This window comes from Rhinatrema bivittatum, chromosome 1 (assembly GCF_901001135.1).
Source record: "Rhinatrema bivittatum chromosome 1, aRhiBiv1.1, whole genome shotgun sequence".
Lineage (NCBI taxonomy): Eukaryota > Metazoa > Chordata > Amphibia > Gymnophiona > Rhinatrematidae > Rhinatrema > Rhinatrema bivittatum.
Window position 1 is genome coordinate 808,206,911 of NC_042615.1, and position 16,028 is coordinate 808,222,938.

At 43.1% G+C, this 16,028-nt stretch overlaps 1 protein-coding gene across 1 annotated transcript in view; it reads right to left on the reverse strand.

The window, feature by feature from the left end:
• The window catches only part of UBAP2 (ubiquitin associated protein 2), a 597,209-nt gene that overhangs the window by 393,263 nt on the left and 187,918 nt on the right, over positions 1-16,028 (reverse strand). The window contains 1 exon segment of the mRNA XM_029581175.1: positions 7,751-7,861. Within this exon segment, the coding sequence (XP_029437035.1) occupies positions 7,751-7,861 (111 nt within the window).

Here is a 16,028-nt window from a genome sequence, read left to right on the forward strand (position 1 = left end):
CTAATTAAAAATGATTTTTTTGATTGTCAATAACCAGAAATTAAAAAAAAAAAACAAAAACAGTTTTACAAAAGGAAAGGTATTAATACAATCCATCTAGTATCATAAAATTGTGTAATTCAAGTGATCAAATGTATGTATCTAAGCACATATTTCTACTCATATACCAGGTTTTGTGAAGGAATCTTACTGAATAAACTTTCCATCATCTTCACCTTTATTTTTTCTGTTTTTAATTTTTGCATATAAAAAACCCCCAATACTTAGCTTGACGTGCAAGGCATCAGTGAAGTAAAGGCCATAAAAAGCTTCAAACAGCTAGAAACTAAAAGAAGAAGATTGTCCAGCTACGCCAAGCTACCAGGACAGATTATCCATTGTTCATAGAAGTTATCCAGTTGCCCAACATAGCACTGTGACAGTGTTTCAGCATCATCATTACCTGCTTCAGTGGCCAAAGTTAGCTATCACTAAACACATAGGGGCCAATGTAATAAGCTGCACAAAACCTGCCTATGGGTTTTTGCACAGGTTATTACTCAAGGTTTTCCACGCTTACATTATGTAATAATGCAATTAGTGCAGAAAAACATGTGCACAAACCTGCACAAAAACACATGGCTGCTTTTGTGCAAGTGCATGCAAATGGCATGTAAAGGAGGCAATTATCTATTCACAGGCTATGCAGGGAGCCGTGCCAGCAGGGAAATTGGCAAGTGCAGTCTTTTTTTAATTTTTTTTTTTTTTTTTTTACCTGGGTCAGGGAGGCTCTTTTACTCCATTGCTGGCAATAGTGCTCCTTAGCTTTATTTAGCTATTTTAAACTCCCTTCATTTCCTGAATAGTTTTCTGATGCCAAGTTGTGTGTGTCTGTGCAGCTTATCCTCGCTGGGCACTCAGAGCTTGCCGATTGCAATCACTCCTACTACTTGGCGGCTTTTGGTCCCGGTCATGCTGCAGCTCCAGGTGATGTCTGTGCTAATGGCTGTAGATCCCAGAGATTGTCGGTCCATCCATCCCCGCTCTCTCCCAGCAAGGCTGATCCATGCCGAGCAGCCCTGAGTGAGGAAAAGGCTGCATAGACACACAACCACACTAATGCCAGCAATGGAGTAAACAGGCCAGTAGGAGATGAAAATTTTTTTTAACAGTAATAACTTGCAATCATTAGAAATGAGTCTAGCATTTTCCATGAGCACCTATTTTAGTGCCCATTTTACCACAGCTTTCTGCAGCAGTGTACCTAATACCCATGCCAGCAGATACTGGCACGGGTATTAGGTACACTACGCGGTTTTTTTCTTGTATCTCATTTGCATGCCATCCCCTTATTACATCTCATGGAGGAGCCTGCTTTTCCCACATGCATTAAAAAAAAATATATATATATGCACAGGAAAAGAGCACCGATTTCAGTGCAGGTCTTATTACATCGGCCCCCATAAAAAGCATACTAATAAATCTGAAGTATATTAAAAACACAAAAACATTTTAAAGCACTTGGAAAAAAGGACAGTATGATACTTACTCATATGACATGGAACAGTTTCCGGTGCGGTGGTGCAGAACTATCTGAATTCAAGAAAGCATGGGATAAATACAGGGATTTCTGAGGGAGTGATGGGAATAGAGTAGCTAAATTAGTTTATGTTTATTAAAATTTCTGAATCGCTTTGTGCAAAAGCTCTAAGCGATTTACATAAAAACATATATACCAAATAAAACTGGCATAAGACAAAGTCAAAATTTGACAAAAACAATAAATTGGCAGAATGTAAAATCCTAAAAAACTGTTAAACTATGCCCAATTATTCGCCACAGTAACATAGCATAAGAATAGAAACTCATACCGCACAGAGCAATTGAAACTGTATACAGGTTCTACTAGATAAACACTTGATTCACTAGGTATACATACTGGGCAGGCTAGATAGGCCATCCAGTCTTTTTGCCTTCACATTTCCATGACAAACCAACCTCAGCTTCAATTCATTTAAAATGACTGCAAGGGATCAACTATTTTATATATAAATAACTGAAAGTGACAAGTAACCAACGACAAACCATACAAAACTAAATTCTGATTGGTTGAAACTTAGCCTGATGACAAAGGTTTTCACATGCCTGTCACAATATATCTATAAATACATTCAAAAACATTCTGAAAAGCAATCAAAAACAGACCATTCTAATTTTTTTTTTTAAGACCCCTGGAGCTACAATACCCACTTAAAATCTATTGTTGTCTTTGGGAATTGATGAGAGTTTCTCTCTTTGGGTCTTTTACAGGGCTGAAATTGAATTTGGATAAACTGGAAGACCTGGTGACACAATCAGCAATTATACATTTATATGGAACAGAGTTTTCTCCCAAATGGGTATTTGGATGTAATGCTTTCTACTGAAAATGGACAAGACCATGGGGCTGGATGAGGTACATCCCAAGATACTACAAGAACTCAGATGTCCAGGTGGGTCCATTGAAAGACCTGTTCAATAGATCCCTGGAAATGGGAGTGATGCCAGAGATTGGAGAAGAGAGATTGTGGCCCACTTCACAAGAGTGGCAGCAGAGAAGAAGCTGGAATTTATAGGCTGGTTAGCTTCACCTCGGTGGTGGGAAAATTAATGGAGACTCTGCTGAAAGAAAGGACAGTGAACTAAATGCAATCAGGTGGCTTGCTGGATCCGAGGTAGCATGATTTCAACCGGGGGAAGGTCCTGTCAGACAAATGATTGATTTTTTTGATTGTGTGACTAGAGAATTAGATCAAGGAAGAGCACTCAATGTGATATACATGGATTTCAATAAAACTTTTGATACGGTCCCACATAGGAGGCTTGTGAATAAAATTAGAAGCTTGGGAGTGGGCGCCAAGGTGGTGGAGTGGATTACAAATTGGTCGACTGACAGGAGACAGAGTGTAATGGTAAATGACAACTACTCTGAAGAGATTACGGTGTTGAGTAGAGTGCCGTGATGATTGGGTTTGGAACCAACTCTATTCAATACCTTTGTGAGCAATATTGAAGAATGGATAAAAGGCAAAGTCTGTCTATTTGTGGATGATACCAAGATCTACAACAGAACTGCAAAATGCAAAAAAGCAAAGCAAGAGTGTGCGATAGAATCCTCTTTGCTAGTATCCTAAGGTGCAAAACAGATGAGGAAGCTGACACGCAAAGGCGGTCCCCGTTATCTCTGGCTCTACATAGACAGAGAATGCTGCCTGCCAGCACCTAAGGTGCTTGGAGGAGTAGGCGACCCCCGCCTTACAGGACTGTGCATGAAGCGCTCCACTGTTGCACTAACTCCTAACAGAGTGACGACGGTGACCCCAGTATCACTGGGGTTCCGACTACGGCCATCGCTGCTGGTAGGCAAAATTATCCCCATGGTACCCACGGTACCTGACAATGCTCCAAGAGGATAATTGCAGCCCTTGAATTGGGGTTGTGAATGGCTCATTGCCCTTTCCATTAGATAACGGCGGAAAGGAAGTCCATGGTAAACTATGCCCATGGTGCCCTGCAGCACCCAACCACATCCACTGGTGCTCACAGTTGCAATGATGCCCCTGGTGCCAATAGTGCCCTTAATGCTCACCAGTGATGATCACATCAATGGCACCAACAGCACTTGACTGCACCACAGGCACCCTGCATGCGTGATAGCATGCAGCACCATCAATGGCGCCCCCAAGCACCTGCAGATGACAGGCAGGTAGCACCCATGGTGTACATTGCGCCCGAATGTGCCGATGACTCAGAAGTGAAAATGTCCAAGAATCAACGGCACCGATGGAGACCAGTGCCTGAAAGCATCAATAGTCCGGTGGTACCAATGACATCCACGGTGCCCAAAAACGGATGCCCTGTGGCACAGACATGCTACCAGATGTCCCATGGAACCAACACACCGACTCATTGCCCAAAGGAACAGATGACAGCCAGCATCCGCTCAGTTCAGCTAAGTGCCAAAGGGCGTTGATGCTTTGAGCTTGATGGTGTCCATGCCAGTGCCTATGGATGACATTAGTCTAGATAGCAACTCTGGCACTTGGCAGCACAGATGGTGCTCAAAGCCCCACAGGGTCACAGATGCCTCACGAATCCAGCACATTTAATGCTGTAAGGTGGCTCCGGGCACCCAATAGTCTTATGCCATCGAAGACACATCGATGCCCCTCGGTGTCCCTCCCAGACACCATCAAGGGGGCTCGACGGTGCCCCCAATACCTGTTAGACTTGAGGATACCAGAACATGGTGCACCTTGGATGCCTTGGTGCTCTAGGGTGTCTCGAGTTGATGGAGACCATGGCACTTGAGCACACCGTGGCTGCCCCAGACCCGAAGCTCCTGTCAGCTGAGGACCTCCATGGCACTTGAGGGCTATTGGGACCCTCATGCCCCAGCTATTGACAGCATCAAGGATGACCAGGCACTTGATGGCGATCCCCGTGTCCCCTGGCGGCGATTGTGCTGAACATCGCCAAGAGCAGTCATGAATGGCATCACTTGAAACATCCCCGATAGCCTCCATGGCACTCGCAGGCGGCCCTGATGGCATTGAGGGTGACCATGGCACTTAATGGAAGTCCTTGTCCCTGACGTGGCCCATGACATTCGATGATGCTTGGGTCGATGTCTTTGCTCTGATGCATCGAAAACCCCTGACACACAATGGCATCTATGGGGCCCGCCGGTGCTCTCCAACACCTATGGCATGGAAAGCTCAGCCAGAGAATAGACAGTGTGCATGGTGCTCAATAACGATGGCCCTTACAACATTGAGGGCAGTCACGCACTTCGATGGCATAGAGGGTGACCATAGCACTCAGTGGCAGTCCTGATCCCTGACACGGTCCTGACATCGATGTTAGACCATCTGTGCACTGGGCATGGCATCGAAGGTGCAGCAGCAACGCTGCTTACCCAGGCTCCTGCTCACCCTCTCTCACAATAAGACTGTACTGCTATCACTGGCAAGCAAGAGGGGAGAATACATCATTCAGGGACTCTGCCTGGGGAGATTAGTCCCATAGAATGTGGAAAGGATGAGCTCTCCCCCCTCCTCCCACAGGAATGTACGGTCCTGGATCCCTTCACTGTCCTCACCTCCATCAATACCAATCAGTGAAATGACATGAAACGGCTGCCTGGGTAGAACTCAGGCGAGTCCCCAGGTTCAGTGGCCTACACGGATCACCCATGGACTGCATTCGGTCAGTATCAAACAAAGGAACCAAAAACAGACAGAAAGGAAAGGACATAAACTAAACTGCAGATGAGGTATTTATTTATTAAGGATTAGAACTAGACTCTGCCAGGCTGCACAGTGACTAAGGCCAGTCATACAGATGGCAGAAAGTTGAAAGGTAGAGAAAAAATAAAAATACTGAAAGGAAACAAAAGAAAAACAGCTGGAGCTCCAGAAAAAAAAATCACAACAAAAATTGAGGCAAGAGCAAAGCTGAATACTGAGACCACACAGCTACCGTGACCACATGGCTCTATGGAGAAAAAAAAAAGAGAGACTGAGGGACTCTGCCTAGAGGGTAGGGTGATAACTATAGCTGCACATGCTCAGCATGGCATGTTTGAAAGCGCTAGAATCTTTGAGACCTAAGTTCCGGGTCACCCATGAGAGAGGACTGCTATCCTGCTTGTCTGCAGAGAGGGGTGACCAACTGCCTGGTTTTCAACCGGACAGCCCAGTTTTGCATCTTGTTGTACAGTGTTGGGTTACAAGGGTAACCGGACACTCTAAAAGCTGGTCAGGCAAGGCCAGGGGCCAATCAGTGGTGGCAGCCTGGCAGCGCTCCAATCATCTGCCTGTTTTCGGGGCTCAGTTTGTCTCTCCTCCTCCTCTACCTCTCCCATAGCTGTGTTGGGACTTGTTGCTACTTTGCGCTGTCCTCCTAAGAGTCACAGAGGAAGAGGAGAGTCGAACCGAGAACCAAAGACAGGCAGGCAGAATATGCCTAAGAAAAAAATCAACGCTCGATTCGAAAAGAAAAAAAAAAAGGAGGGGTAGCTGCGGCCGGCTGGCTCCCCAGCCTCCCACCCCCCCCCAAGTGTCCGGTCCTGCTCCATGAAAAAGCTGGCAACTGCAGAAAAAAACAACTCTTTTTATTAGGAAATCTTGTTTGATAATGAACAGGACCCTCCCTCCTATTAGTCATGGAGAAATGCACTTCATAAACAGAAGCAGCTGGAAAATCTGCACAGAAGTTTCTGGAAATTTGGGAGACTTACATACAAAAGCTATCCTCAGGGCTAGGAGTAAGGTGATTTATCATCCTTAGTCTCAAATTTCCATTGTTGATCCTTCAGAGTAGTAATTTGATATTAGTTTTTATGGTAATCTGAGTGGGTGGGAAAAGAGCTAAGAAGGGTGGGGTGGGTCAGAGGGTGAAAATGTAAAAATATTTACAATGTAAATTTGTTTTCTTGCTTGGCATAAATAAGGAACAATGTGTGCTAGACTTTGTTTCAAATTTTCTTGAATTTTAAAAAATCCATCATAATTCTCATGTAAAAAATCTGTTGAAATCCCACCTCCCTCCCCCTGACTCTTTCTAGAGGGCTTCTCCAAAACAGAAAAATTCAAGACCTGTAAAATATATTGTTAAATCTACCAAAGTCCTATAGGAGAAGCCTCCATATATATGCATTGTAAATTGCATAATGTTCTGTACACAAACAAGTACTGATTGTTTAATCTTAACAATGGCATTTTTAAGTGGAATACTGTAGCTCCCAAGGGTCGTTAAAAAAACGAATTTCAATAGCCTTTTTTGATGCACTTGGAATGGTTTTGAATGTTTTCAGATATGTCACAGGTATGTGAACACCATCATCGAATGGGCTAAGTTTCAGCCAATCAGAATTTAGTTTGTGTCTGATTTTTCATTGGTTGCCTGTGACTTCCAGTTAATTATATATAAAATGGTTGAGCCCTTGCAGCCATTTTGAATGAAATGAGCCTGCAGTCCATTTGACATATTAGTGTCATAGTATCCTTTTTCCAAGTTTTTTTATTTTATTTTTTTTTTATACTCCAGATTTATTTGTATACTCTAAGTTTTTAGTGATGTCTAATATTGACCGATGAAGCAAGCCATGATGCTGCTGAAATACTGTTACAGTGCCATGTCGGGCAATTGGATAACTTCTATGAACAGTGGGTAACTTTTACAAGTGGCTTGGAGTAGATGGCCAAGCTTATTTTGGTTCCTTACCATTTGACAGATTCTTATAGCATTTGCTTTACCTGTACCTTGGACATCAAGCTAAGAACTGAGGGTTTTTTATTTGCAAAATTTAAAAACAAAAGAAAAAAAATCAGTAAGATTCCTTCACAAAATCCCAGAATATGATTAAAAATGTGTGCTTAAAGTCATTCATCTTGATCAATTAGTGATTTGCACAATTTTATGATACCAGATGGACAGTATTAATTGACAACACCTTTACTGTTGTGAAATCTTAGGCGATACCAGAACAGAGGCTCTGTAATCCAGTAATCTCTCCTTTATTGTATGGAATCAAGTTGGAAATAGATTTTACATGTCAATTCCAAAGCAAAAAAGCAAACAAAAACCCTCTCTATAAACGTGTATTTTAAAGGAAAAAAGGCCTCTAATATTAGATCTCTAGATCTTAAAGCAATCTCCATCTTTTACCTAAAAACTTATGGAAAGATTCCAAAACAAGTGAATTTAAATAGCAACAGTCTGTTCTTACAGTGTCAGAATTTCCTTCCAGCAGTATGTTGATGGCTCTGTTTACATCCCCATTGCAATCGTGTAGGGCCACTATACACTCATCCTGGTTCTTTCCTGTCACTTCCATAAGCTGCCAATAAAAATTATTAAAAATGAAGCAAAACTTACAATCACATTTAAAAAAACATTCAAACCATATATGTGCATTTAATAACCATCATATAAAGATCTGAGTAACCATTAATAAAGTGTCTAATTTAGTTTACATTCTTGACTGCCATTCTCTTTGGCATCAAAGCTATTTCCAAAACACATACAATAAATTACAATAAATATAATACTAAAAATACAATTCATTAAATGCAGCTAAGCAAAATTATATAAATGTATTTGTATCATGACAGACAGTAAAAGTACTGTCCTGGGCATTTTTGGAACATATGAAGCCAAGATGGTAGCCACCAAGGTGATTGCCTTGCTTTTCCAGGAGGTACTACCCTATTCCACTTGACATCAAGGGGCCAACATTAGAATATACCCACCGACTATAGATCACGCCTGAAGTGGTGAATAAAAGGGGATTGCCTCTTTAGGAGATCCTTTACAAATGACCAGGAAGGCTTAGGAGCATCTGTGGGAGTAATTAGTGTGGGATCAGCTGGAGATAGGGCGATTGTGATTTTGGTCACAATCTCTTGCAAAGGGTAGACCCTTTGCAAGAGAGGGGACTGAGAAAGGGTTCTATTTTGTTATGTTTTGCTATAAAGTTTGGTAATGATGTACTAAATAAATACATTTTTATACTTTGTGAATTTCATCATATTTGATATTAGAGTTCTTGATGTTGAAGCCGCTTTGGATCCTTTTTGAAGAAAGGAGACGTATAAATGTGAAATGAAATGAAAAGAAAAATGAAAATGTCCTGCTACTTGCCCAATAGGTCTCTATGCAGGCTGCAAAGTATCACCACAAAATAAAATTTTAGCTACATCACAAAAAATACCAACCCACCAACTCCTGCCCTTGATCCATAAAACGTCCTCTTCCTCCCAGCCATCCTACTTTGCAACCCCAATTTAATTTTAACCCTGCCCCACTGCCCCTCCCAATTCTTTCAGTAAAAAAGCTCCATCCAGCCACCCCTTACTATCCCAGAACTGCTCAGGCCAAAATCTTAAACACTTGCTGCAACAACCAAGCTTCACATTTTATTTTTTGAAAACTTCCCATAATCCATTCTTAAATTAAACTCTAAAGGGACTGTATTCTACAGCATAGGGCCATATCAAGAGAAAACCTTTTAATTGTTTTAGGGTTTTTTTGTGTAAACTAGCTGAGCCTCAAGAAAGAAAGGTACCATTAGGAGGGCCTGCTGAGATAATCATCATTTCTCGGAAAACCATGCCTCAGATGGAATTCTTGAGAACAATATCTTCAGAGGTGGCTTCCCTGGAATATTTAATATATTTTTTAAAAGTTATCTTGTCACCTATAATGATGTCTGGATTAATTATTGGACATGGCGAAGGAGTGAGGTTTAAAAGACATGACTATTTGTAATTAACTGATGATTCTCCTGCAGCAGCTGAAGGAATAACAGACAAGTGACCAAATCAACTTCAAGAAGCAACAGAGGGACTTTCTGGTCCTGGGATCAGATGAGCAAAAAGTGCAATTGAGACTTTGCAGTCATCACATTGGAAACTATAAGGAAAGTTATTTTGTCGCAAGAAAAGACTGCGGTCTTTCAAGATCAGAATTTTTTAGCATCTATCTGAGCTTGAATCCAAAAGTTCTAAGCAAATACAAAGTTTGAAGGTCCATACTAAAAGATGACTGCTCTTGAAGGGAGAGATTCCTAGGCTGAAAATCGGAAGAATATGGTAAAGGTTAAAAACTTGAGATTTCTAAATTTTCCAAAAAGTTCAGGGATTAAATGCTCCCTTAATGAAATATTTAAAATTCCTAAAGACGCTATGCCTCCTAATGTTAAAATATTTTATTTTCCATCTACAGCTTGGGATGAACAAAAAGCTTCCATGTCTGAAAAAGTATAGTATAGTTTAAATCTCACACAGGAACTTGAGCAAATCAAGGATATGGTGACTGGGAATTCATGTTGGTCTCCCTTTTCACTGAGCCAGACAAAAATTGGATTCTTAAGCTGTGTTTCTAAAATAAGAGTGCCTTATTTTGTGGACAAAATATTTTTGTATTTCTTGAAATTTCACATTCAATTCTGGCAAGACAGAAAATATGTATTGCCATGGGGGCAGAGTCAAGATGGCAGCAGCATATTAACTGCCAGAGTATTTCAAGCTCCAAGCCTATTGATTGGGTTCCCTCTCAACAACATATGGGCAAACATAAAAGTCAACTGCAGAGGCATTGTTAGGTACTTGAAAGATTCTGGGCACAAACAATTGAGGCATGGGCCCTTATAGCCTTCCCTCGAGATTTTGATAATTAAATTCAACAGTCATGATCATCCCGCCCCCTTCCCCCTCTCGAATGATCCTGCTGGCCTTATAGAGACAAGTTTTAAAATTAGCACTAACCACATTGGAGGAGCCAAGATATTACACTGTACTGGCTCATTCTTACATGATCAGTGAGGTGCTGCCAGTTTCTTACGAAGGGTGAAGCACTCCTCGTTTTCAAAAAATTTAACCCCCCTACTATTTCTTTCCATAAAACAAATTTAAAATCCAATCATGGGATTCTTAGCAGATAACTGTTGAAAGCTAGTCAAAGAAACATGATGGCAGAAAGACCATTTGGCCCATCCAGTCTGCTCATCCGTTCAATTAATTTAGCATTATAATTCTCATCACTTCCTTAGAGGTCCCCTGTATTTATCCCATACTTTCTTGAATTCAGATTTTTGTCTCCACCACCTCCACTGAGAGGCTGTTCCACACATCCGCCATCCTCTGTATAAACAAAAAAATCTCTTAAGATTACTCCTGAGTTTACCCCCCTTTCATCCTCATCTCATGACCCCCTCATTTTAGAGCCTCTTTTCCATGGAAAAAGGCTCACCTCCTGTGCATGGAAACCTTTGAGATGTTTGAATGTCTCTATCATACCTCCCCTATCTTGCCTTTCCTCTAGGGTATACATGTTTATATCTTTAAGTCTTTCCTCATATGCTTTAGAATGAAGACCATGGATCATTTTAGTAGTCAACGTCTGGACCGACTCCAGTTTATATCCTTTTGATATAACTGTACACAGTATTCCAAAATGAGGTCTCACCAGGGACCTATACAGGGGGCAATATCACATATGTATTAAGTTAGTCCAATGAAAACCTACAACTGGTTTATTGTTGCCAATTCTATAAAGGCAGTCTGAAACCTTTTATTGGAATCAGGAGGTAGAATCCCTACCCTCGACCTCTCTGGCCTTTAAGAGGGAGAAGAACTTTGAAAAAAAAAGCACCTCCTGATGATCTATGAACTGCCAACATGGGCTTGGGGGGGGGGGCGATTTGGAGGATAACCCAACAGATTCAATTTATACCTTCTGCAGATTTTGCAGAGGTCTGAAATTACACTAGGTCACCAGTTGGCATAGAACCACAGTCTGCCTCCAACTTGGGGGGGGGGGGAGGGGGGAGGTGTCTCCCAACAAAGGTACTGAGCCAGTGGCTACGCGCTCTCTGATCCAGTCAAAACTCCATCCCTGGAGTTGACTACGACACCAGTTGTGGCTTAAGGGCCCTATGTTGCCTGAGGCAGCTACAGGAAGCCTGATGCTGTCGGGAGTGAGTCGGCAGAGGATAGTGTCTCCTTGAGCAGAAGGACTTTCTTGACCCTAATGTCAGAGCCCTCCTAGATGAGAAGGCCAGGTCTTGGTTGCTGGCGGAGATCTGCTGGAGTATCACACAATGATCACTGATCTGTGCCACTGCATCCTTCACAAAATATCTGAATAGTTTCTCTCCTGTGCATGGCGTGTCAGCATGTCACTCCTGCACCTTCAGATGGAGATACAAGGCCCGCAGCCAGGCAAGTCTGCAGGCACTAATCCCTGCAACGGAGACTCTTGATACTGCCTCAAAAACATCGTAGATCAATCAGACCCCATGTTTTCCACATTCTAGATCCTTTAGCACGCACCAGTGAGGAAGGATATTGTGCTACTGTTGAGGAAGCTACTCAGCTACATCTTGTACCTGCTTCGGGATGTTCCACATGTATTGGCTCATGAAGAGCTGATAGGCTGCTTTGTGGGCAATGAGCATAGCTCCCTGAAATACCTTCCTCCCAAGAGTTTCCATGGCCCTCAGGGGGCAAAGAAGAATGGATCCAAAAGTGCTTGGCCTTCTTGAAAGCAGATTTGACCACAACTGATTGATGCAGAAGCTGGTGCTTTCTGAATCCAGGAACCTTCTGTACGAGGTACACCATGTTGACCATCTTACTGACAAGCGCCACCAAAAGGGTGTTCCTCCCACATCCTCATCAGTAACTCCATAAGGATCTTGTGCAGTGGGACTGCCACAATCTCCTTAGGGGCTCCACGTACTGGAGAATATCCAGCATCTTATTTATTTATTTATTTATTTTATTTAAAAGGTTTTATATACCGACATTCATCAATGATATCACATCGGTTCACAGCGTAACATAAAATCTTGTGCCGGGTATCCTTCTCAGTCTGCAAATTAAATGGGATGACCTCTGCCACCAACCGGACAAACACTGCAAAGGAGAGGTCTTCTGGAGGAGACTTCTTTCTGCTGGTCGGAGGAGATGGGTGGGAAGGGCAGGCCATTCTATGCCTTGTCTTCTGAAGACTCTGAGGAGCCTCCCCCCAGGAGTAAAGGGGGTCCTCCTCACTATCATCAACAGGGGATGGATTCCATGGAACTCGAAGCTCAGCCAGCAGTATGAGAACTGGAACAACTGGCCAGTGGGCTGAAATCCCCCGAAGCATTCCCTGTTTTAGGGGGAGCTGCTTCTTCTCAGCAGCCACCGTACCAGTGGGTGATGAGGCTGATGTTTAGCCAGGCATTGATGCCGCAGTGGATGCCCATAGCTGTGACGGTACCAGTGCCATTGGTGCTCAAACCCTAAGGCCCTGCAGAACCTTCAACATGGCGAACTTCACTCGTTTCTCCAGCTCCTCCTCAAAGATCCCTGTTGCCATCACTGACTAGGAGCCAGATCCTCTTCAGAACAGAGAGGAGCATCGGTGGCTGACATCTGGACCACTGGAGGCCATGGCAAACCCCTGGGAATTGTGGAGGATGAGCAGTCTTCAACAAGGATCTTCTCGACAAAAGCCAGAGTATCCCCATGCCTGGCACTGTGCATGGATAGGGACCGATGCCAATGCTTCTTCAACTTCTCTCGATGCTCAGCACAGTCCTTCCCCGGTGCCAAGGTCAAAGAGGAGGAACCCAATCCAGTCTTTGACCTGGAAGAGCCAGACTATAGCCCTTCCCCAGAGTCCCTGACAGTCAGATGCCAACGCAGCCAATGGCCCCACCGACGTCGATGGCTTAGAGGTCATCTGTTCTACTCTGAGGTCCCTCAAAGTTGGTGGATTGGTCTTCCGGTGCCCCAAGAGTTGTTCCAAAGTCTTTTTGGGGTCATCTGGGCACATCTGCAGAAATCCCGAACATCATGCAATGCCCCAAGCAGAAGACACCTATTATGGGGATCCGTGATAGACATGGTCCTTACGCACTGAGGGCACCACTGGAATCCTGTGGACATAGAAATGTGAAATAAAGGGATGCAAGATCAAAATGTATGACAGTGGTCATCGATAGCCAGCAGGCACCAAATGCACTGCCATCCTGGGGATATGAAAGCGAAAGCAGATATGCCAAAAAGCCGACCTGTGGACAATACAAAGGGGAACCACAGGACCCCACTTTGACAAGGTGCAAATCCTGCCAGTGAAAACTTCCGAAAAGTGAGAAAAAGATGAAAAAAAAGAAAGTAAGAGGCTCAGACTGTGAACCACCACACTCCGCAGAAAGAGTAAGACTGAAGGGACCCCACGTGGACACTAGGGATAATGCATGCTCAGAGAGGCTCAGTCAAAGTTCTAGAAACTTTGACATAAGTATTCTGTGCCAAGCCTCATCGGACGATATCCCTTATGTGAGGCCTGCTATCCTTCTTGTCCTTGGAGAACTGTTGAAAGCTAGTCACATATGTATTAAGTTAGTCCAATAAAAAGGGATCACCTAAAACTGATTTGTTGTTGCCAATTCTACATTGGCAGAGTCTGAAACCTTTTACGGCATCAGTATATAAATCTTCTAAAAAATAATGTACATAAGCTTTTGAAACTATAGAATTCCATTCTTCTGATGTCACATTAAAGATATTATGCTTATCTAAAGAAGGGACTTGTATGATCTCAATAGCTCATATCACATTTTTGGATAATACTTACTACTGATTCAATAAAAATTCTCAGCATGCAGAGAAAGCAAAATCGCTCACCTGTAACAGGTGGTCTCCACAGGCAGCAGGACAAATCAGCCATGTATGTGGGTGACTACATCTAAACTCACTGAGACAGATAGGTCTCTCAGAACTCAGAAAGAACAAGATGGCCTTTCTGAGCATCTGTGGGTGTTTATGTGCAGCCATTGCCATCAGAGTCTCCTCAGTTTTTGTAGCAAGCTGACGTTAAACTCTAAGGAGAGGCGGATGGAATTGTGTGGCTGATTTCTCCTGCAGTCTCAGCTATGGCAAACACCTATTACAGATAAGCAACTTTGCTGCCTCCATGGACAAGTAGGAACATAAGTTCATAAGAAGTTGCCATACTGGGTGAGACCGAGGGTCCATCAACATCCTGTTTCAAACAGTGGCCAATCCATATTACAAGTATCTGGCAAGTACCCAAACATTAAGTAGATCCCATGCTACTAATTCCAGTAATAGCAGTGGCTACTCCCTAAGTCAACTTGATTAATACGGTAGCAGTTAACTGACTTCTCCTCCAGGAACTTATTCAAACTTTTTTTAAACCTAGCTACACCAGCTGCCCCAACCACATCCTCTGGCAACAAATTCCAGAGCTTAATTGTGTGTTGAGTGAAAAAGCAGAGTTGCTTACCTGTAACAGTACCTGTAACAGGTGTTCTCCCAGGACAGCAGGATGTAGTCCTCACATCATTAGGCGGAGCCCTATTACGGAATACACTGAGCATGCCCAGCATGTCATGATCCCTGTGTCCACAGGGTTCTCCCTTCAGTTTCGTTTGTAGCAAAAAAGTGTGAGCGAAAAATAAAACAACAAAATGTAAGCGGACCCAAATCCACGGGGTAGCAGGTGGGTTTCGTGAGGACTACATCCTGCTGTCCTGGGAGAACACCTGTTACAGGTAAGCAACTCTGCTTTCTCCTAGGACAAGCAGGATGGTAGTCCTCACATATGGGTGATTAGCAAGCTATAAGCTGACTCATATTACAACAGGCCAATAGCAGACAACTCGTGCGACAGGCACAATAACTGGGGTGCTATTGACAATGATGAGGCAGCCTGAAATCACAGCAAGTGGTTGTGGAAGGAGTTGGACATTATACTGGAAAAAAAAATTTCAAGACAGATTGTCCAAAGGCAGAGACTTGATGGCCTTCCTTATCTAAACAGTAGTGGGCTGCGAATATGTGAAGAGAGCTCCATGTCGTAGCCTAGCAGATGTCAGCAATTGGTACTGAACAATAGTGTGCTGACGTTGCCATGGTCCTTACAAAATGTGCCTTCACTCACCCCTGGAGAGGAAGGCCTGCTTCCTCATAGCAGAATTCGATACAGTCTGCTAAGCCAGTTGGAGAGAGTTTGTTTGCTCACTGCAACTCCCAGCTTGTTTTTGACAAAAGAAACAGAGTTGGGTGGATTTCCTATGGACTGCAGTGTGGTCTAGATAGAATGCAATTGCACGCTTACAGTCCAAGATGTGCAAAAACCTCTCGCCCTGGTGAGAGTGAGGCCTTGGGAAAAGAGTGGGCAGACTATAGACTGAGTAAGGGGAGAGACTGTGTCCACCTTAGGAAGAAATTTAGGGTGAGTACAGAGGACCACTGTCACGGAGGAACCTAGTGTAAAATATTATACAAGAATGTCGGTATATAAGAATTCAAAAAAAATAAATAAATAGGGTGAGAATGCAACAAGGGCTTGTAATTCACTGACCCTTTTAGCAGATGTAATGGCTACAAGGAAAAGAATTTTCTAGGTTAGAATTTTTAATATCATAGGAAGGCAAAGGCTCAAATGGGGAACGCATGAGCCTTATGAGCACTACATTTAGGTCCCAT